The sequence below is a fragment of the Balaenoptera ricei genome, chromosome 2 (genome assembly GCF_028023285.1).
Source record: "Balaenoptera ricei isolate mBalRic1 chromosome 2, mBalRic1.hap2, whole genome shotgun sequence".
Lineage (NCBI taxonomy): Eukaryota > Metazoa > Chordata > Mammalia > Artiodactyla > Balaenopteridae > Balaenoptera > Balaenoptera ricei.
Genome location: NC_082640.1, coordinates 5704974 through 5726587, shown reverse-complemented (window position 1 = coordinate 5726587; position 21614 = coordinate 5704974). Strand labels below are relative to the sequence as shown.

At 40.8% G+C, this 21614-nt stretch overlaps 1 protein-coding gene across 1 annotated transcript in view; it reads right to left on the bottom strand.

The window, feature by feature from the left end:
• Positions 1 to 21614, bottom strand: part of CUBN (cubilin) — a 267353-nt gene that overhangs the window by 61830 nt on the left and 183909 nt on the right. The window contains exons 47-55 of the mRNA XM_059910072.1: positions 20869 to 21009; positions 19974 to 20155; positions 14098 to 14269; positions 12789 to 12995; positions 10851 to 11000; positions 8904 to 9025; positions 8132 to 8357; positions 6456 to 6643; positions 897 to 1053 (exon numbers count right to left, since the gene is read on the bottom strand). Of these exons, the coding sequence (XP_059766055.1) occupies positions 897 to 1053; positions 6456 to 6643; positions 8132 to 8357; positions 8904 to 9025; positions 10851 to 11000; positions 12789 to 12995; positions 14098 to 14269; positions 19974 to 20155; positions 20869 to 21009 (1545 nt within the window). The remainder of the gene's footprint in view (positions 1 to 896; positions 1054 to 6455; positions 6644 to 8131; positions 8358 to 8903; positions 9026 to 10850; positions 11001 to 12788; positions 12996 to 14097; positions 14270 to 19973; positions 20156 to 20868; positions 21010 to 21614) is intronic.

Genomic DNA, 21614 nt, shown 5'->3' with positions numbered 1-21614 from the left:
ATGAAGAGAACTACCTTTTTACCACTAAAATGACATTTGTTTTTATCAAACCACTAACTAGTTAATCCACACATTCCCTATCTATTACATAGATAGAAAATATCAGTATCCTTTTAACCTGTTATTAAGACACACACATACACAGGCACAATGAACCAAGTGAAGACCTAAAATTAGGTCTGCGGTGGTCTTTTGTTACTGCCTTTACACCCCGCTCTTACTCATGTCTGAAATACCTGTTCACTGCATTATTTCCTCTGATTCCTTTCGTCAGACTTTTTCCTAAACAGTGGCTTGCAAACAGTGGCTACTTGATTTAATTCAGCCAACAAGCACACACACCACTGTGTCTCAGACTTGAAAACCACGTGCCCCACTCTTCTACCTGCTGAGTAGTCGTCAGAGAAGGAAGGGGAAAACCTGAAGGAAGCGGCCCCCTAGGTTGACTGAGCGTGAGAATCACCTGGATGAGAGCTAACACATTAAGTCCCCAGCCAGGGGAGTTCTGCATTCCGCTAAGCCTGGGCGGAAGACCGCGTTTTTACAGCCCCAGGTGAGGTCCATGCAGGCAGGCAATGCGCTTCAGGCCCGGCGTCTACTAATTATGGCCTCCGGGGCTTCTGCCCGATCCCTGCCCTGAGGCAGATTTTAGGGTTAATTTCAGACATTAGTGACGCGCACTCAGGCCTTCTACATCATTTCTCTACTGCCATCAGCTGGATTCAGTTCCGTTCTTGCTGATGTGGAAGGAAGGGTGCACTCAGGATGAGGTGACCCACCCAGACGCTCCCCATGGACCTCCAGACAAGTCAACCCTGGAGCAGACCCCTCGTCCCCTGCCTGTGGCAGCCACGCCCTTCCAAGGCCCCCTGGGTTCGGTTTTCAGCGCTACTTACGGCTAACGAAGGATGCAGAGAAGCCCTGAGCTGGGACCTCCTGCGACTGGAACACAGCAGTGAAGGCGTTTCTGGGCGTGATGACGGGATCTGGGGCCACGTTCCCGCAGCTCGAGGCTAACAGGGCCTGGTCAGCCTCCTGAGTGCCTGCCCACACCTAGAAAAGCCAGAAACATGACTTAGTGCTCCAGGTTTTCCCCCGTCAATGTTTAATTTGTGCTCAGGCTGGAAAATAATAGCACTCAGGTGTACATAGACTAAACCTACTAGTACATAAAACACACAAATCTGCAATATTTTCTTTTGAGAACCGTTTCTTTAGGCTGTTTTATAGTATAGCCCATTCGTGACTCTTGCAAGGAGACTGTTCATTTTTGTGTATCTAGGCAGTGATTTAAAAAAAAAAACAACAACAACCCTCAATCACTACCCAGTTTCCTCTTGCTTTTTCCTAGTTGACCTGATCTAGCTCAACTTGCTACGTGCCGGGAGAAACAGAGCAGCATGTGTGCTACTGTGGGGTTTACCATTTGTCCTGCATGGCTGGCAAATTGTGGGTTGCAAGTAGAGAAGATTTACGAAGCAAGAAGCCCATGGGAAGAAAGTGGATATGAATTTCAGGTCTACATGTAATTAGCATGAATTGGGATAAATCACGGAAGACTTCCTGGCACTGCTGAATTTTAAGGTTCATTTTGAAGAAAGGATGAGATTCAGTCTCTCTGCAATTCATTAAAGACTGGGTCACCAACTCCCAGGTAGACCCTGGCCACTTTAAAAGAAGCAAATGATGATATGCTCATTTGAAAAATAGTTGCTGGGGAATAAATTGTGAGTATCAAAATTCCAATTTTGATCAAACCAATCCTAAACCAGCCTAGGGAAGGATATTAATCATAGAATCACGTTTAAATGCAAATTCCAACTGTGAAAGGAGCTGTTGTGGAGCAGCTGAGAGTGTGTAGAAGGGGCTTTGCCTGACTTCAATCAAGAGAGGCCTGAAGAAGCCCCAGGGGCAGCAAGGGGCAGGGCTAGTTTAAACAGAGCGAAATCTGAGTCAGGAGTGAGGTGGGGCTGCAGAGTCAGTGCAAGCCCCACGGCATGTCAGGGGTCCGGGCCACATCCTGAGCAGGACAAGGGGCCTCCAGGAGGCTTGAAGCTCAAAGAGGAGACGAGAAGGAAAAGAGAGGACGCTGGGAGATCAGCCAGGAGGGTGTGTGGTAGTTCAGGCAAGAGATCACGGTATCTACAGTGTTGAGTCACTCAAGGAAAATACTGATATTAGGTAATAAATGCACGTTATTGGGGGAAAAGCACTGTTAAACTCGTTTAGCCAGTGAGTCTCAACCGGGAGCAATTTTGCCCTTCCCGGGGGCATCTGGGGATGTCTGCAAGTGTTTTCAATTGTCACGTCTGGTGTGGGCGTGGCATGTAGTGGGGAGGAGCCAGGGCTGCCGCCGAGCGTCCTATGATGCCCCGCCCCAAAGCCCCAGCTAAGAATTCTCTAGCCCGGGAAGGCAAGAAGGTAATTGGGTTTGGATTAGTCTTACTGGACTGTTCAACATTCCCTTCACATCAAATTACTCATTCTGAACGTATCACTCTCAGGACAATTCCTCAAACAAAGCAATCACACACCAGGCCCTTACAAACGTTTCTATTAGCAAATCAGCCCAGGGAAGAGGTGCGAGGTAACGCCAGTTCAGAGCCCCGTCGGCTCTTTAAAGTCATATTTCGGGCTTCCCTGGTGGCGCAGAGGTTGAGAATCTGCCTGCCAATGCAGGGGACACGGGTTCGAGCCCTGGTTTAGGAAGATCCCACATGCCGCGGAGCAACTGGGCCCGTGAGCCACAACTACTGAGCCTGCGCGTCTGGAGCCTGTGCTCCGCAACAAGAGAGGCCGCGATAGTGAGAGGCCCGCGCACCGCGATGAAGAGGGGCCCCGCTTGCCACAACTGGAGGAAGCCCTCGCACAGAAACGAAGACCCAACACAGCTAAAAATAAATAAATAAATAAAAATAAATTTAGAAAAGTAGCTATAAAGTCATATTTCAATTGATTCTCAAACACTGCGAATCCTGCTGTTAATCATCTTACTGAAGTCCAATTATATTTGCCATTTATGAGATATGGGAGGTGCCTGGGACTGGAGCTGCTGAGAACAAAAGCAAAGATATTCTGCCAAATCAAAAGATCAAAAAAAGGTCAGGAAAGAAGTGCACACCCCCTGTTTTCCCTAATATCCCCTTTATGTCCCCTGACCCCCTGCCTTTAACTATCCAGGGAAACAGTATACAGAAGTTTTCTAACCACATTCTGTTAAATTGTAAACATGACTTACTGAGAGATCTGCATATGCTATTTTTACAAACATCACTCAAGAGGTGAAGTGATAAGAGCTAAAACTTTTAGGAAAGAATCTCCAGTTCTTTAACAAAGAACTTCAAGAACCCTCACGGGCTTACACTTTTCTGAAGTCATTAATTATGGATCTGACATCTCTACCTTTTGGCTCAAGAACACGGGTGTTATAATGATAATAATGGTAAAGAGTTGTTAAATATTCATCGATACCTGTCAGTCAAGATCTCATTTCATTGGCTCTATGACCTAGAACTCATTTAAGTGATACTGGACCTACAAAATGTTACAAAACTGTCGAAAACTTTCTGACATTTCTTAAGGTTGGTACAATTCAGCCTGGCTTCAGGTGATATTTTATCACTCAAGCAATTTAAAAAAAACATTTACTGAGTATCTGCAGATTCACATGCAGTTGTAAGAGGCAGAGAAATCCCCTGTACCCATTTCCCAGATTCCTCCAACAATGACAGCTTGTAAAACTGTAATATAACATCATAACCAGGACGCTGACTCGACAGTCCACCCATCTTACTCAGTTTCCCGCTCACGCACGTGTGTGTGTATTCAGTTACATACAAGCTTATACCACCACATTCAAGACACCAAGCAGCTCCAACACTGAGGTTCCCTAGAGTTGCCCTTTTATAACCACACACGACTCATTCCCACACTCACATCTTGCTAACCTCTGGTAGTCTGTCCTCTGTTTCTAAGCATTGTCATTTCAAAAATATTATGTAAATGGAATAAGAGAGTATGTAACCTTTCGGGATTGGCTTTTTTCACTTGGTTTAATTCCCTGGTGATTTGTTCAGATCGTTAGCCTGTCAAAAGTTTGTTTATTTCTACCGAGGAGTTGTACTCCACAGTATGGAGGTACCAGAGTTCACTGAACTATTCAACTGTTGAAGGACATGTGCACCGATTCCAGTCTTTGTCTATTGCCTATAAAGCTGCTATGAACATTTGTGCACAGGTTTTTGTGCAGACATAGTTTACATTACTCTGGGATAAATGCCCGGGAGTATACTTGCTGTATCTTATGGTAAGTGCGTGTTTAGTTTTACAAGAAACTGCCAAACTATTTTTCAGAGTGGTGTGCCATTTTACGTTCCCACTGGCAATGAATAAGTGACACAGCTTTGCTGCAAGCTTGGCAGGATTTGGTGTTGTCACTGTTTTTTATTCTGGGCAGTCTGACAGGTGTGTGGCAATCATTGTGGTTTTAAGTCTCATTTTTCCTAATGGCTAGTGATGTTGAACATCTTTTCGTATGTTTATTCACCACCCGAATATCCTCTTCGGTGAAATATCTGTTCATATCTTTTGCCCATATTCTAATTGGACTCTGTATTTTTACTGTTGGGTGTGAGAGTTCTGTCTATACTTTAGATAGTAGTCTGTTGTCAGGTAAGTGCTTTGGAAATCTTTTCTCCCAGTTTGTAGCTTGTCTTTTCATCTCTTTACAGAGCAAAATATTTTTAATTTTGATACGGTAAAATTTATTAATTTCTCCTTTTACGGATTATTCTTTTGATGTTTAGTCTAAGAACTTTTCATCCATCTCTAGGTCCCTAAGATTTTCTGTTCTTTTTCTTCTCAAAGTTTATAGCTGTATATTTACATTTAGGTTTATGGTCTATTTTGAGTTAATTTTTGTATAAGGTTTGAGGTTAAGGGTTGCTTGCTGGAGCTGGGCCCCTCTTGCTTGTCATGTTTACCCACCTCAGTATCTCTTGGCAAAAACTGGAGTCTCAGGCCCAGCAGGGAAAGAGTGTGTTTCCCAGGCCACTGAGTTTTGTCAGAGTTCCAGATGGATCCCACCCGCCAGTGGTTCAGCCTTGCCTCCTGTCAGAGGGATTCCCGTTCCATCCAGAGGAGAAATGGGACTGCATAACTTTTCACATTCCATTTTTACAACTGAAGAACTTGAAAGACTTTACTTTGTCTATATATTTGATGTTGACTCAATTCCTGAGAGAGTTCATTTGTTTCATGAAAAAAGCAGTTAGGAAAAGTGTATACGATGTTTTGTTTTCCATGTATTATATACAAGTCTAGGATTTTTATTGCAACAGCATGCATGGATCAGTTAGATATAAAACATAATTTGAGAGATGATGTAAAATAATAACAACATTGACAATACAAGCCACTTCTACTCATTAGGTGGTTTCATATTCCAAGCACGGAGCACTATTTATGTTATTATATCATATTACCTCTAATGCTTAAAACAGTCCTACTAAAGTAGGAATTATTCTCTTCATTTTACAGCTGAGTAATTTAAAGCCCAAATGTGTAACTGGCTCATAGAGGAACATGCAGGTGGTAAATGCAAGAGATGCGGAGTCCAGGCGAATGTTCTTTCCCCTAAAAGGTGTATGTCCCCTTAGCGATAGAACACATGAGATATAAAATAGCACAGATGGAATGAATTTGTAATACAGTTATCACGGTCATAAGTCAATGAATAGTGATGTCAGGGCCACAGGAGCAGTATTTACAACTGGAGAGGAAGAGAGCCTTACTGACTGACCCATGGCCATGATTTTACATGGATGGGTCCCTCACGGTCTGGTCAGCTTGTGGGCGCTTAAGGCTCAGGTGAAGGCTGGCACTAGTACATGTCTAGCCTTCTGTAACTTTTATAGGATACTCTAAATATTGCCTGTCACGGTGACTTTGATTCATTTTGTCCTTGAGGGTCTATTAGAAAGAAAGAAAATAGAAAAGAAAGAGAAAATGAGAAGGAAAGAAAGAGAGAGAGAGAGGGAGGGAGGAAGAAAGAAAGAAAGAAAGAAAGAAAGAAAGAGAGAGAGAAAGAGAGAGAGAGAGGGAGGGAGGGAGGAAGGAAGGAAGGAAGGAAGGGAGGAAGAAAGAAATCTGCCCTTCTCTCTTTAGTTTCTATAGAAAGGAAGAACAGTAAATGCTCATGAGAATTTAATAAGGTGAGACAATCTCCTAAATTAAGTGTCTTTGCTTATGTATTAGCAAATGAAAGTCACAGGGCAATGTGTGTTGTGGTTCAAATTTTAACTCCTAGTGGTTGAGGTTTCTCACTTTTTCATTCAAGAAATCCAAGCAGCAAAATTGTCCTTCTCCTCCTTTGAGAGGCAATGAGTCATTTCTAGTCTAAACGTTTACGTTCCTGCAACCAGCTTGGCTCCAATTAAATATACAAGTGCACTGACCTTCACAAAGCTGTTCCGACACTGTCCGTCCCCACTGGGGATGAGGAAGTTGTTGTCAAAGCTGAGCTCCAAGTGTTTACTTTGGTGAGTAATGACTGTCCAGGAACATCTGCTGTTCTCGGGAAAATTCTGAGGCCAGTGGGGGGATCTGATTGTACCATTGTCTAAATGAAGTATTCCACCACAACCTGAAAAATTGTCATGGAAAAAGTCATTACCTTGTGATGAAAATAACAATTTTGGTAACTGAAGACTTCTGGAAAGGACACATTTCTAAATGTGAGATATCAGTGCATCTTTCCTTACATATGAGTCTCTGACCTTCGGGGCAGGTCCACAACAAGGACTCTCAGCAAATGGAAGGTCACTGAAGCCACAGGAGGCTACAGCTGCTACTGGTTCGTTACACCTATACTGAATTCACCTGAGACCATTAATCCTTGCCATGCAGAGGACAGACTTCTATCCTGTCTTCAAACAAGAGCAATAATTTTTACTCCCCTTGAGGCTATGTAGTATTTGTGGCCCAACAATCTCAAGCTTTGTATTTTATTGCCACTAACACATGAGAATACAAGTCTATACTCATCTGCAATTTTACGCTAACATCCTGGACGGGAGAAAATGATTTTGAGGAGGGGAAAATCTTCCATTAAGTAACCTGGTTCATTCATATTGAAATGCCGATGGATGAACAATAAATTACAGGGATTGAAAGCAAGAAAAATCTAGAACTGTTTTGTAATATTAAAGTATGTTCTTAAGAGATGGCAAAAGAAAAAAAAATGAACTCGAAACAAAATGAAGTTAAAGAGTATTCCCTGTATCTTTTGCTTTTAAACTCTTGGAAAACCAGTGGTTCATCTCAGCTCCCCTCTGCTTCAGCAGCACACAGAGAGCTCCCCAAACACCCTGACTCTTCTCGAAATAACTGCCCTGTGTGATGTTGCAAGACTATGATGAGATCCTGACAAAAGTGTCCAATGCAAGTCTTATATTTTCTGGGAATTTCCATGAAATGAAATTTCCATGAAATTTCATAGTTTGCAGGTACAACAAGTAATCTTTTGAAATAGAATCTATCATGTTTTGCCCCATACAGAGCATTCATTCTAAGTCACAAAACTTATCTTGTCACTTTGCTGCTCAAAACTCTTCAAATAGCTCCCCACTGCTCAAGGGATAACATAGAAACCAAGGCTCTCCAGGATGTGGACTACTTATTTTCCTGCCCTCAGCTCACCACTCAGCATTCTGCCTCCATGGTCCAAATATGTTAAACTACTTGTGATTCCAACACATATTTTCTATTACTTGTGATTCCCTAGTTGTACCATGGCCCTTTGCCTGTGGAGACAGCACGGTGAAGCATTAAGATCAAAGTTTCTGGGCTCTGCTGTCTTCATTCAAATCTTGACTCTGCTGATCATCAGCTACACGAGCTGGGCAAATTATCCACCCATTTATCCTGTTTCCACCCATGCAAGTGGAGAAAATGTGCACTGATACTGTGTCTTCCTTACAAGGTTGCTTCATGAGATGTCATGTGTAAACATTTAGAATTGAGTCTGACAGAGAGTAGGTACAAAATGTATACTTGTTGGGCTAGTTAATAAATTTTTAAAATACATCGATGATAAAAGACAGTAAGCGCAGAGAATGTTTCTTTCTTTTACCCAAAGTCTCTGTGTTCCATGTAGCATAAAAGCCACCATTTTGCACCGAATGGTCCGTGTTAAAAATCACCACCAGCTGGTTGGAACCCGACTGGATTGTCCTGGGGTTTGAACTTCCACAGTAGTGTCCTATGATGGGTGATCCGGGGGAACCACCGTTTCTGACTGTGACAGAGTCCCAAGCACAGGTTGCATGGGCTTCAATGTCAAAATCACTGAATGTCAGCTGCAGGAGAAAAGGGAAGAAATGAGGAAACACTCTGAGCTGTAAGTGAGCCTATCTATGTAGAGTTCGACTGAAGTCCTTACACACCCTTTTATTTTGTTTTAATTTATATAATTTTGTATTTATGTCTCTTATTTCATTCTCCCTTGTCCTCCTCTATTTTTTTCTTATTGAAGTTTCTCTTGGAAATTTTGAGAAGGGATATTTCTCCCAGAACGGGAGTCATTAGGGTCATCCTCAGTCCCCTGGGCTGGGATGGCAACTCATATCAAGAACATAAATACATCTCTTTTCTGGATGGGGAACTGTCTTCTACAGAGAGCTTCTCCTGTGCTTGAAAAAGATTGAAAGATATTTCATTCTCCATTAGTTGTAAACTTGTAGATGCCAATGTATATACTCTAATCAGAGAATTTTAGGGAAAAGATGACCTGGATCAAAGCCTATTCTAATCACTTGCTTATTAAAAGAACTCTGTTTCCACACAGGACATGGTACTTTTGTTGTATAATTTCAGAATTATTTTACCCACTAATCAAAACTCACAGTGATGGTGTGGCCTTCTGGGGCTTCCAACAACCAAGAACAGTGGGTCAAACTATCGTAAGAGGCTGGATAGTTGGGGCTTGAGATCACTCCATTCTCACCTATCTGTATTCCACCACAGTCTGAAATTAGATTGTAAACTTCTAAATAAGAAAGGAAAAAAACCACCAAATTCTGTAAAGCCAAAGTAAATACTACTTATAACCATCATACTTTATGATTTAAAAAAAGGACAATAAATGAATAAATAGATGAAATTGGATGAAAGCAAAGTAAAACTAGATGGAAGATTAGAAATAAACAGAATCCCATATAGTGTTAATCAAATGGAATCACACAGTGAAGGCAGGCTCAAGTTTGACACAAAGGAGAAGGAAGATTATCTGAACCATAAATGGAGAATAATTAGATGAGCATAGAACTGACAGTAAATGCACTAGGAACAAAGTAAAGAACATTGCCTTTCTTAAAAAAACTAGGCCTGTGAAAATAAATGTAAGCTTGAAGAATATGACGAGTACCATAACTGAAGACTTTGTCGTTTGACAACAAGCACATATATTGTAATCAGCTATCAAAGTGTACATTAGTATAGCAAGTTGAAACATGGATACATTTCTAAAGCATGGTATGGTCTGATGTTCCACACAAATAATACTGCTTCCTGAAATCTGACTCTTTTCTTTCAATCTGATAAAGAAAAACCAGCTGGCAACATGGTTGACTGAATAGATAATCAATCTCACTCCTTTCTCCAACCAACCATTTGGTTATAACACAAAGAAATGTTAAATAAAATTATAACCAAAATATATTTGATTCATAGCCCAACTTAATGGAAAGAAAGGAGATCTCTAAGAACTATAAACAATAAATGTACTCAAATTCCAAGGGGTATCTTAAACTGGGAGTATGTCGGTCTAAGAGGATATAGAATCAAGATGTGGGCCCCAGGAGTTGTGTTTTGAGGTTTGATGATCAGGCAAAAAGAGAACATATGGCCTTGGACCTCCACAAAAGCAAGGGCTTTTACATAAAGTTCAGAATCTAAAAGGGCTGCCACATTAGTGAAATGGACTAGAAAAACTCTAATGGCCCAGAGAAGCAGCAAGGAGGAGTACTGTCTGTCTTGGGCTGAATTTTCAGGTACAAACTGAATGTCACAGATACAAATCTAGCACAAAACATTAGCAAATTATGTTTAGTAATATGTCCAAAATACCATGATGGCCAAGTAGGGTCTATCCCAGAAATGAAAGGATGGTTTAACAAGAGAAAAATCTTTTAATACAATTTATCACATTAACACATTAAAGTAGGAAAAAATAGGATCATCTCAATAGATGCAGAAAAACCATTTGCCAAAATCTGACAGTAAAAAAAAACCAAAAAAACAAAAAAACTTTTTGTGCACCATGAATTGAAGAGACTTCCTTTAATGTGATAAGGAGTATTTCTTGAAAACCTAAGAGAAACCAGTATGTTTAACAATGAAATGTTACAGGCATTCACATTAAGGTCAGAAACAAGATGCTGTCATCCCTTGCATTTGACATTATGATGGTGGCCTTAGCTAGTGAAATAAGACAAGAAAAAGAAATCAAGAATTGGGATTGAAAGAGAAAAATTGCTATCAATTTGCAGAAGATATGACTGTTTACACAGAAATCCAGAGGTAATTTATAGACAAAATACTAAAACTAATAAGAGTCTAGCAAGATCTGTGGGCTAAAGATTAATGTATTAAAATTTAAAAATTCCTAGATATAGGCAACAACCAGCTAGAAAGTATAATTAAAAATGTCTCATTGACACTACCAACAAAACCAATAAATAAACCTAGAAATACATCTAACAAAATATATGCGAGATCTTTATGGAAAATGTCATCAAAAAATTTATGTATTATGTTATTGCCAGAGTTGGAGAGCTTATCATAAGTCTTACCTGTAAAGGAATACTGTGCATGGAATCCAACATGTTCTACACGTTCATTGGTGACAAAGTGTATCCATATCTGAGGATAAGGTATAACCAATGGCATTCTAGGTTCTGAAGCTCCACAAAGTCTCCAAATCAGAAGCCCATCAGCATTACCTGAGCAGAATAACACACCAGTGTCACCATATATGTATCTTTTGAAAGATATATCCAATGAATTCAGTAGGAACAAATAATAAAAAAAATTTCAAGCTATTACATTGATGCACATTTAAATTCTGGTTTAATAGCAGACATTTCACAAATCTCCTTTCTATCTTTCTCAACTACAAAGGAAAGAGTGCCTCCAACGGGTAAAAAAGAATGCTTTTTTTGGTACGGGCCTCTTTCTCTATCATAGGTGTCATTTTGTTCCAATTCATGTTTTCATAATTATTGTTTAGCATATCTAAACAGACACACAACTGTTAGAAAACTTTAAAAAAAACTTTTGGCTGTGCTTTTTTTTTTTTAAGGCGTAAAAAACACAATACCAATAGTGACAAAATACATCAGCAAGATAAAAGTGATAATTACCTAAAATTTTAATAATTTCTTCACTGTATTTAATCTACTAAAATGAATGGGATAGTCCATACTCAAGCTAAGAGCTATCAGATTCGGAGCTGAGTATTTTTGTGAATATTATTTTCCCAGTAATTTGATGAACATTTATTGCTCACACTCATCTCCTCACTGTTTAGTCTTGTCAGACAACATCACTGACCTTAAAAGTCAACAAAATATAGTATTCTAACTGTCTCTAAGACGAGGGAATCGAGAGAAGATTGCATTTAACTGAATGAAATTTGATAGACAGCTGTTCTGTTTGATTCTATAAGCCAGTGGTTTTGAACCAAGCGGAGGGCGTGAGGATTTATCAGAATCCTATGGAGAACATTCTCAAACTACAACTTCCATTTCCCTCATAAGCCTTTTCTAGGTTCATCTACCTCTAAGAGGCCAGATGATTCTTCTGCTGAGGCAGTTGGTCTGTGACCATAAACTTTATCAAATTCTCTTTCTGCCCTCCATGTTCCCAAAGCCAGCAGCAATTTCTATAGTCGCCCCAGTACGTTGTCACCAGCAAACTGCATTAGCGTTCAGCCTCCTTTTCTTTAAATTTTGCAATAACATGGAACCCAGTGAGCCTTAGACAGCATAGCTGATATACTGATATACTGTTACTTTTCTCCTTCCTTTTTTTTTTTTCTTTAGGGGGAAAAGAGTGTCAATGTAACACTGGGGACAATTCAATGGATAACTTGTGCTTCCACTATAGGAAAGAACTAAAATGGATTTATCAGCCATGAATGCAGATTTTTAAAAAATTCTTAAGATGATTATAGTTTACCAGGTATAGCTCAATCTATTTCTATCATGAAAACAAAGACAAACTTGACTGCTTCGGGGATAATTTCCCAACCAGTTTCTATGTGCTTCTCCGTTTAATGCATTGCAAAGTTTCTTTAGACTTCTAAGGCCTAAGGAGAATTCCACGGCCTCCTCTGTGAATCCTGTAAATTCAGGAAACCACCAGCACATTCTGACCATGTTACGTTCTAGTCTCTGAAGAAAGAAGTCTTGAGTAGATGAGAGTTGAAGGGACCACTTGAACTCATTAAGAGAGCGAAGACAAACCGGAATCTCTCCTGGGTAAATGTCACATCAACTGAGACATAGGGTCTAGTTGAAAACACTGATCCACCTCATTCCCCGTTTATAGGGCATGTTGTCCCCAGCTGGGCATGTGCAGAATGATGGCTTTGTCCGAACAACGTTCTTCTGGATCTTATATATAATACATACATTACAGCCCTTTGTCTCCCTTCATTGCTGGTGGCCTCCAGGCGTAAGAAGAAGGCTGCAGGTGAATGAGAGAACGTGTTCCTTGATTGGACTCACCCGCTCGGAACTCAAGGACATCAAACTGACAGTCTTGGTGACTTTCTAGGTAAAAATCCTCAAAATGAATGTAAACGGAGGAGTTTCCCTGGTTTGGATTGCTGAGCGTCCATTCGCAGTTTAGGTTTCTTGAGTAATTACTGACTCCATCATAGCCAGGAGAAGTAAAGTTTCCCCCAGCGGAATTTGTAAGGGACCCACCACACACTAAGAAAACAGAAGGCAACAGAGAAAGTAGTTGTCAGATCCATGCCATAGCAGAAGATACAAACAAGACAGAAAAAAATAACTACAGCAACCAATGCAGCTCTTTTATTGCTTTGATTTGTTTCTCTAGATGAAGTCAGGGTTGTGGGTGAAGGGCTGGCTCCTCATGCCGCCTACCGAAGTGGTTGCTGTGGATTTAGAAAGAAAGATGCACAAAAGTAAGCAGCTTCTTGATTTTCCTGAAGATGTAGATTAGGTGGGTGGGGTTTGGCTATGTGTCAGTATCTCCTAATGTGAGCCTATTATTCATTAACATTTAATTTAGAGCAATATCTAAATATAATGGTGGTCCTGATGGCAACTGTTTAGCAATCTTCCACCTGACCCGAGAATTTAATTGGATAAAACAGATAATATAACATTGGCATTCCAATGAATTTGCTCCTTTGAATAGGGAACGAATGCTCCTTGTATCAATGAAATAACTTAAAGGTTTTAAAAAAATATTCAGTTCCACTCTTCCTAAATTTTAAAGCTCTTAGATAATAACAACAATCCAGAAAGTAGGAGGATATGTAGAATAGAAAGGCTGTATCTTGCTAATTTTAAATGCTCTATATCGTATATGAACCCCTCAGTCACGTACGCTGGAAATCTGTGTAAGGATGGATGGATGGATGCCTGAGAAACAATAAAAGCCGTGTGTCTGCAATTACTTTACTTACTCTCTGGGAGTAAGCTGCCCCTCAAGAGGGAGTTACCCTCTTCCAGGATAAAGGAGTTGACCAAGGGCTGCGGGACTGGCAACCAACTATTACGGCGACACTGCACAGAACTGAGCTAGAAGCTCTTCTAACAGCATTTTTAAAATTTTCTAATTCACAACAGCAGTTTTCTTTCCAGAACTAGAGGTTTTTGTCTTCTGTTTTGGGGGTTTTGGGGTTGGGTTTTCTATCTGGTTATGTTTGTCTTTTGTGGAAGATCCGAGGTGTGACTCTGATCTCTAAAGGGGACGCGGTTGGCTCCACTTCTGTGGGCAGTAGCCGTGGGACACCTGCAGCGCAGACGATAACACAGGTGCATTTATAACATCCTCTGTTACCTGCGTCTTCACTGGACGTATAGGAGGCAGAGAAGCCTCCGTATGGCCTGGATCCATCAGTGGAATAAGCCACCTTCATCGCATTTCCCGAAGATTTGATCCCATCGCTGCCATTCACGCTGCTACACAGTTTCTCTAGCTGGGGTGAGTTACTTCTAATGCCATTAAATACCTGTCGGAGAAAACAGTTTAACCTTTAGACACAGTCCATCTGACTGAGTATTGCCTAGGAGGTTACGTTCCCGGACCAGACACAATTCCTTCTAAGAAAACTCTGTGCTAAAATGAATTACTTAACAATATGGGCACTTAGCCCAGTGCCACAAGCCACCATGTTACCCGGAGCACATTTTGTGGCCTCAGGGTCATTGCACTAAAATGGAAGAATTGCAGTCATGCCCTCCTGCCATGTGGTGACGAGTGAAAAACCGCTGTGCTCTCTGCAACTGGAAACTGTGCTCAAAATGTAAAGAAGCTACGCCAACACGCTCACATCTTAGTTCACAGAGTTCACTGGGGGACAGTTTTGTTTAACAATCCATCAGGACCTTTGATATTTGGAAAGAAGGCTTAAATGTTAATCTCTGATGATCTGAAGTACAGAAGAACTCAAATATTTTTAAATGTCATTTTTTTATTGGAGTGTAATTGCTTTACAATGTTGTGCTGGTTTCTGCTGTACAACGAAGTGAATCAGCTGTATGTATACATATATCCCCTCCCTCTTGGATTTCCCTCCCACCCAAGTAATTTAAAAAATCAATCTCTATATAATAGTTCTTTCTTAATTAGTTATGCATTCAAAGCTTCAATTTTCTTACTGGTTTGAACTTTTTAAAATGGATTAGAGTATTGTGGACTCCAAAATATTAAACAACTCCAGTTATGCACATAGTTACGATAATTGGCAAAATGTTATTCCACTTCTTTACAAAACGAAGCGAATATTTTAGCACAGCTCAAGAAAGGTCCAGAAGTAAGTAAACAATAATTGACTGAGTGAGTGATAGTCCTGTTTTTAAAAAGGATTTGAATGGCTTACAATTAGAAATAATGAGGCAGAGTATGACACTAACAGCTGTGGAGAGGGATAATGTATTCCGTAACAAAAGCTGTATGCTTTTTTTGTTTACTGTAATTGATCATTAAATTTCGTTCTTCGGGGGCTTCTGGTTTAAAGTGACTTCCGGCTCATAGGACAGGACACAGCGCTTCCTATCATTTACTGAGCATGGACAAAATGCCAGACTCTGCTAATAACCCATTTGGATTACTTTATCCAATTAGCAAAACAACCTCTCAGACATAAAATATTACCCCTGTTTTCCAGGTTAAGACACTAGAATTCAGAAAGATTATGCAATTTGCCAAAGTTCAAAGAGCCAGTAGTAATAAAATTGGGATTCAAATTATCCCTCTGATTCCAAACCATGAAGTAATGCATAAGGAAACGGAAAGTGACAAGTATTTCAATAATTCCAAAAACAGGAATGGGCAACACATTGCCAGAATCAAAACGGATTATTCACAACTAAAAGGCTAATGGAATATGTGCAAAACCATGATCAATGGCCCTTATCCCTTCCCCAACGTCTGCCCTGAGCTCAGAGTCACCATGATGAAAAATTGTGAGGCGTCCATTTATCACGTGAACTCCTGCTTTTAGAAGCAGCAAGAGTGCTGTTTCCACTTTCCTCCTCTACTCCTGTTTACACTCAGAAACCATAACTCCCAGAACACAGTGGGGTAAGAAGTAGGTATATGAGATTCAGGACAAGCTCTAAAATGTGCTAAAAGCAGGAATAAAAGCAGGCATATGTCTCATCATAGTGCACACGGGATGCTGTGGCTTTTCCTCTCCTCCATCTGGGCACAGAGTGAGATAGGCAGTTGGGTTTGGAGGAATTGGATGCTCGGGTCGCTGGATGAGGCATTAGTCTAGAAGTGGTGCACTCAAAGCCACCCTCAAGCAACCTGTAGATCTTAGGAAGGGTCCCTCTCTTCTCCCTCCCTCCCTTCCTTCCTTCCTTCCTTCCATCTTCCCTCCTTCCCTCCCTCCCACCCCCCCTTTCCTTTCTTCTTTTCAGCCAAGTTCTCAAGTAAATAAAGAGTAAACGAAGGACAAGCCACACCCCCTTGTTTGGAGCAGAGTGAAGAGGAAAAAAAAATAAGCATTGAACCCATAAAAATATACTTCAAAGAAAAGGAATATGGACATTGTATTAAAGATTCAGAAATTTATTCTGAAAGTGATTCTTTGATGTTTTAACCTCCCTGTGGGGAAAAGACCTGTAATATGACATATGTGGTTTCCCCTAACTCAATGGCCAAGTCCCCACCTCAGTCAGCTCCCATGAAGCCCATGAGTTGACAGCCCCAGTCATGAACACAGAGCTTCCTATCACTTTTTAGTACTTCATTCTTAAATATGAATGAACAGTCAAAGGTCATCAGACATTTAGGGAAACATCCAACATAAAAGGCAAAGACCAATATAATATAATTGGAAACAGGAACTTGAAGGAAACTGACCCCCAAAGGAGCAACACAAAGCTTCAAAATTATGATTAATATAATCATATATGTACGTGAATATATTGAATACATATGACTATGAATATATTGAATATATACGATTTTTTTTCGGCCACACCGTGTGGCTTGTGGGATCTTAGTTCCCCAATCAGGGATTGAACCCGTGCCCCCTGCAGTGGAAGCGTGGAGTCCTAACCACTGGACCTCCAGGGAATTCCCAGAATATATATGATTTTTAAAATATTTAATATATTCAAAGAATAAGGATAAAATAAGGATAATTACAGGTATACACATCCTCAAAAACTTTATCACCCATGCCCACGTCCTTAGGGAGCCACAGAGCATGTGCCTCGCCCAAAGAGGAAATGAACCAAGAACAGGAAATGAGCATATCATAAAGCCAGGTATCCAGCCCAGGAGAGAAATGAAGGGACTTGAAAATTTGATGATGTAGGGAAATGTGGGCATGGCAGCGGAATCAGACTTGCAGCTGCTGGGCAAATGCTCAAGGAAGATATTGCTAAGGAAAATGAATAGAACTGATAGATGTGTTTTACTGTATAAGGTGGGGATGTACACCTGGAGTAGAAAGTGTGTGGAAGAATTAGTGATAGATACGTGAAAAACCAAGAAAAACCATGAAAGTGTAAAAGGGACATAATTATTATTATTACTTGGAAAATCAAAAGCAAATGCTAACAGAGTACACTACTTGGTTTAAGTGGGAGTGATGTTTTCATAATAATATTAACGTAAACCTTGAATAACAATTTAACAAAATCTGTGACAGGAGTATTTGGGGAGGTAGTTGAGGGGTGTAAGTGAATTACGTGTACCCCGCGTGCATCTGCAGTGATGGTGGGGCGGTTTCTGAAGACAGCTAAATCCTCATCTTCCACAGTGGGATGTGGATAGATAATGTCTAAGACAGAAAAAATAGAGTAGTAGCAGCATAGGAATATTGTTTTGAAATAATGACATAAATACCAAAAGAAGTAGCTGAAAGAGTTGAAAAGTAGGTGCCTTTGGCATCTATGATTCAGAGATGGGGAAATGACAAGACATGATTCAGAATTTGTGGTTGATGCTGTAGATTTTATTTTATTATATGAGTTCCGAAAGTATGACTTTTCCCGTAGGGCATGTGAATATTCTGCTGGTAAGAGTCCTAATGATTATATTTCAATACGATCTCAAAGGAAAAAAAAAATGTTAACATATACATCAAAATTTTAGTAATGGCTATGTAGAACTCCAAGTATTTTTATATTTTTTATTTTCTCAATTCTCCAAATACCATTCAATAGCATCCACTGTATTTATAATGAGAGAAATTGATGAAAATTAGTGTACAAATGAATTTCTGTCACCTAATTACAACTACATAGTATTATTCATTGCCAAGAAAAGATAAGAAAATGCTTCAGAATATGATATAGTGGGAGTGGTTAATTTTTTTTCTACTTCATTCTTGTCTCTGTGTTATTCATTCAACAATAGGAAAAAAATGTTCCTTTAAAATAAGAAAACTTAGGTCCAAAATTTCCTGGCTTCCAAATAAAAGAAAGCACACTGGGCTCTGTGATTTTCAGTATCTGATAAAAGACAACATTTCAGTCCTTCGTATATTGGAAGCAGAGAGCGAAATTTGAAGCTTAAATATGACCATTTTAGAGCAATACAAAGAGAGGGTAACATACAGAGATGTTTCATATTTTTGAAATTCACTAACCAGCAGGAGACAATGAAACTACAAACAAAAGTGGCTCATTTTTGAGAAGGATAATGCTAGTTCTTCGACTATGGATTCGTTCAACAATGACTGTGTCTATTACGTGCCAGGCGCTGGGGATTCAGCAGGGAGCGAAGCGAAGTGCGTGTCCCTGTAAGTGGAGCTTACATTCTAGTGGGGCGAGCAGCCAACACACAAACAAACAGATGCGAGGACCATCAGCTGGTGTGAAGTGCTGTGAAACCAACCCAGACCCGGGTGGGGTGGGGTCTGTTTAACGAAGGTACTTAGGGAAGGCTCCTCGGACCAAGTCATGTGAGCAGAGCCCTGAATGAACTGAGGGGGTGAACCAGGAAGCCGCCCGGGGAAGAACATCCCAGACAGAGGCAACCGTACATGGGAAGTGCTTGTGGGTGCACCTTAGGGTAGTCAGTCAAGGAACAGAAAAGAGGCCAGTGTGGCTGGATCCTAGTGAGCACAAGAGGAGGGGGGTTTGAGATAAGACACATGGGTAGGAGAAGGAAGGGGCAGCAGATAATGTAAGGCCAGTTGGGCCATTATGAAGATGTGGGACTTCCCTCTGAGTGAGAAAAGAGGTCATTAGAGGATTTTCAAGGAAAGCCTCATGGTCTGATTTAGGTTTAAACCCATCACACTGGCTGCTGTGTTGAGATGCAGAGGGGCAAGGGTGGAAGTAGAGACCAGTTGGAAGTTACTAAAATAAATCTAAATGAGTGGTGATGGCGGCGGTCGCAGTGGATGTAGTGAGAAGTAGTTAGATTCTGGATCTCTTGTAAAGATCTAGCCGAGTGAGCTTGCTTATGGGTGCAGTTTAAGGTGTGAAAGAAAGGACTCCAAAACAGACATCAAGGCTTTGGACCTGAGGAACCAGAAGTTTGGAACATTTATTTACTGAGATAACAAAGACTGGAGAAACGGCAAGTTGGGTGGAAAATATACTAATATTCATCTACAGTTAATACAGTATAAATGCATATATATCTGTCGTTCACAGTTAACACTCAGGGATTTCATTAGCTTTCTTTTGCTAAGGGAAGCTAAGAATACTAAGGGTATTATACTTAAATATAATATTATACTCAAATATAATATCTGAGATTATACTAAGGGTATAATCTCAAAGCATGAGCCTGGCAACCTGGAAGACAGTCGGCCTTGGTCTTCCAGAGGAGTCACTCGGTACGTCCAGCAGAGAACAGTAATTATGCAGGACCACCCATCTGCTTAAAACTTTTGGTGGTGGCTTGTCCTGTGACTCTGGTCCCAATCAGCTATGTGCTACCCATAGGCTTAACTTCTCGGTTTACACAGGTTTTTCCATGTGTAATGATCATTTGCTTGAAAATTTATCCTGCCTATGACCCTGATATAGGTTGAGACAACTAATAGTCTCTTAAAACAGCTTTTATAAAAATTATGGCAAACATTTATTGTGACTTTGTTCTATCTAAAATACTTAGAATTTGTGTGAGATACAGTTGCACGGAGGGGAATATTCCTGACCTAGTTTTCTGACTGTGACTTATGGGGCAATAAACTCCTTAAACAATGGACTATACCATCCCTGACGGCAGGGGACACTTACTGTCACATGCTCACTGCTGCAGAATGCGTGGGCTTCTAGCCTCAGGTCGTCAAAAGTGAGGGCGACCCGCCGTCCTTCCTGCACAGTGATTCTCCATTCACACATCCAGCCATGAGGGTTTGGGTTCAGGTAGTTGGGAGAAGTGAAGGTCCCAGCGGGGCCCTGGAGATCCCCACCACACGCTGAAGGGGGGGAAAAAAAAGAGAGAGAAGAAAAAAAAAAACCCAAAAAACCAAGAAAACTTCCAATCCAATCCTATAAGGAATGTTCTCAAAAGTAAAGCATTTTTTTAATTGTCCCACTAGACAAAATCAGTGCTCTTATTTATCACTGTATGTACACGAGGACTACCTCTGATAGTTAATATTTAATCTCTGCTTCCATAGATGGTAGTTCACTGGCAGCCTTTTGTCATCATGGCCCAAGAAATATGAGGGTCCAGTAAGTGCCGTAATCATCAGAGTCAGGAAAATCAGAAGGCGAAAGTCATCATCCAGTTTTTTCAAGACAAGATCTTTATTTCTCCTGCGCTTGTCAGGGAGTTTGGAATGCAAATTCTGAGTGACTGGAGCACTAAGAGACTGGCTTTCTTGAGATGAGGGATGCGGTTCGGCTCTCACCTCCTCACACCCCTCACAGCGCTAGATCCTTTCCTTTGTAGCACTGATTGCAGTTGTGGTTTTTCATTTATTGGTGTGACTATTTGATTAATGTCTGCCTCTCCACTAAACTAGTAAGGCCCAGGAAGACAAGCGTCACGGTGTCTGTAGTTATTGTCACACCAGGGCCTAAGAGGAGTGTCTATCCAATGTAGGTGCTCAATTATATATATATATATATATATATATATATATATATATATATATATATATATATAATGAATCAAAGAACATACCTTCCACGCTGGAGTCAAACCGTAGTCTGAATCCCGAGGCAGTGAGAGAGCCGTCTGTGACAAACCTGACCAAAGCAACATTGCCAGAAGTATCTATGCTGTCAGGAATGGTGTTTCCACAGTATCTGCCCAGTAAGTTACCTGTGAGAGTCAAATAATTAAGTATTTATATGTCCAGGTGATTGATTTCATTTCACCTCTACTTGAGAAATTCTGCATGTACGAAGAAAAAAACAATAATGGATAAGACCCTGCCCAGGAAGAAATGGTGACCTCTGGCAAGAGAAGCAGGTCAAACATGAATAAAAATCAATATATCCAAGTATATGAGGAAGTGTGACAAAAACAGCAACCAGTTAGAGCCAAGGGCACCAGCACAATGGGGGAGGCTTGCTCGTTTGGTTAGTGAAATGGTCCCAGGCGACAGGGACAAGCACCCACCTCATAGTACTTCCAGGGTACACTACCCTTTTTCCCTCCTTCCCTTACAGGATGCCCCTCAAACATCTGAGTGTGGCCCTGGAAGGTCTCCCTGGAAGAGGACACCTTCCGCACACCGTGCTCTCTCAGTGTGGCCTCAGGATGAGCTATGGAATGACACCGGGGCTTTGGACACCACTGTTTCATGGGTAAGAACTGAGGGAGAGAAAAGCTGGCACTGTCCAGAGCTGACTGATCTGCACTTCTCCGCAAAAAAAAAAAAAAAAAGTCTTGCCTTACTTGAAAGTGAGGAAGTTTCAGAGGCT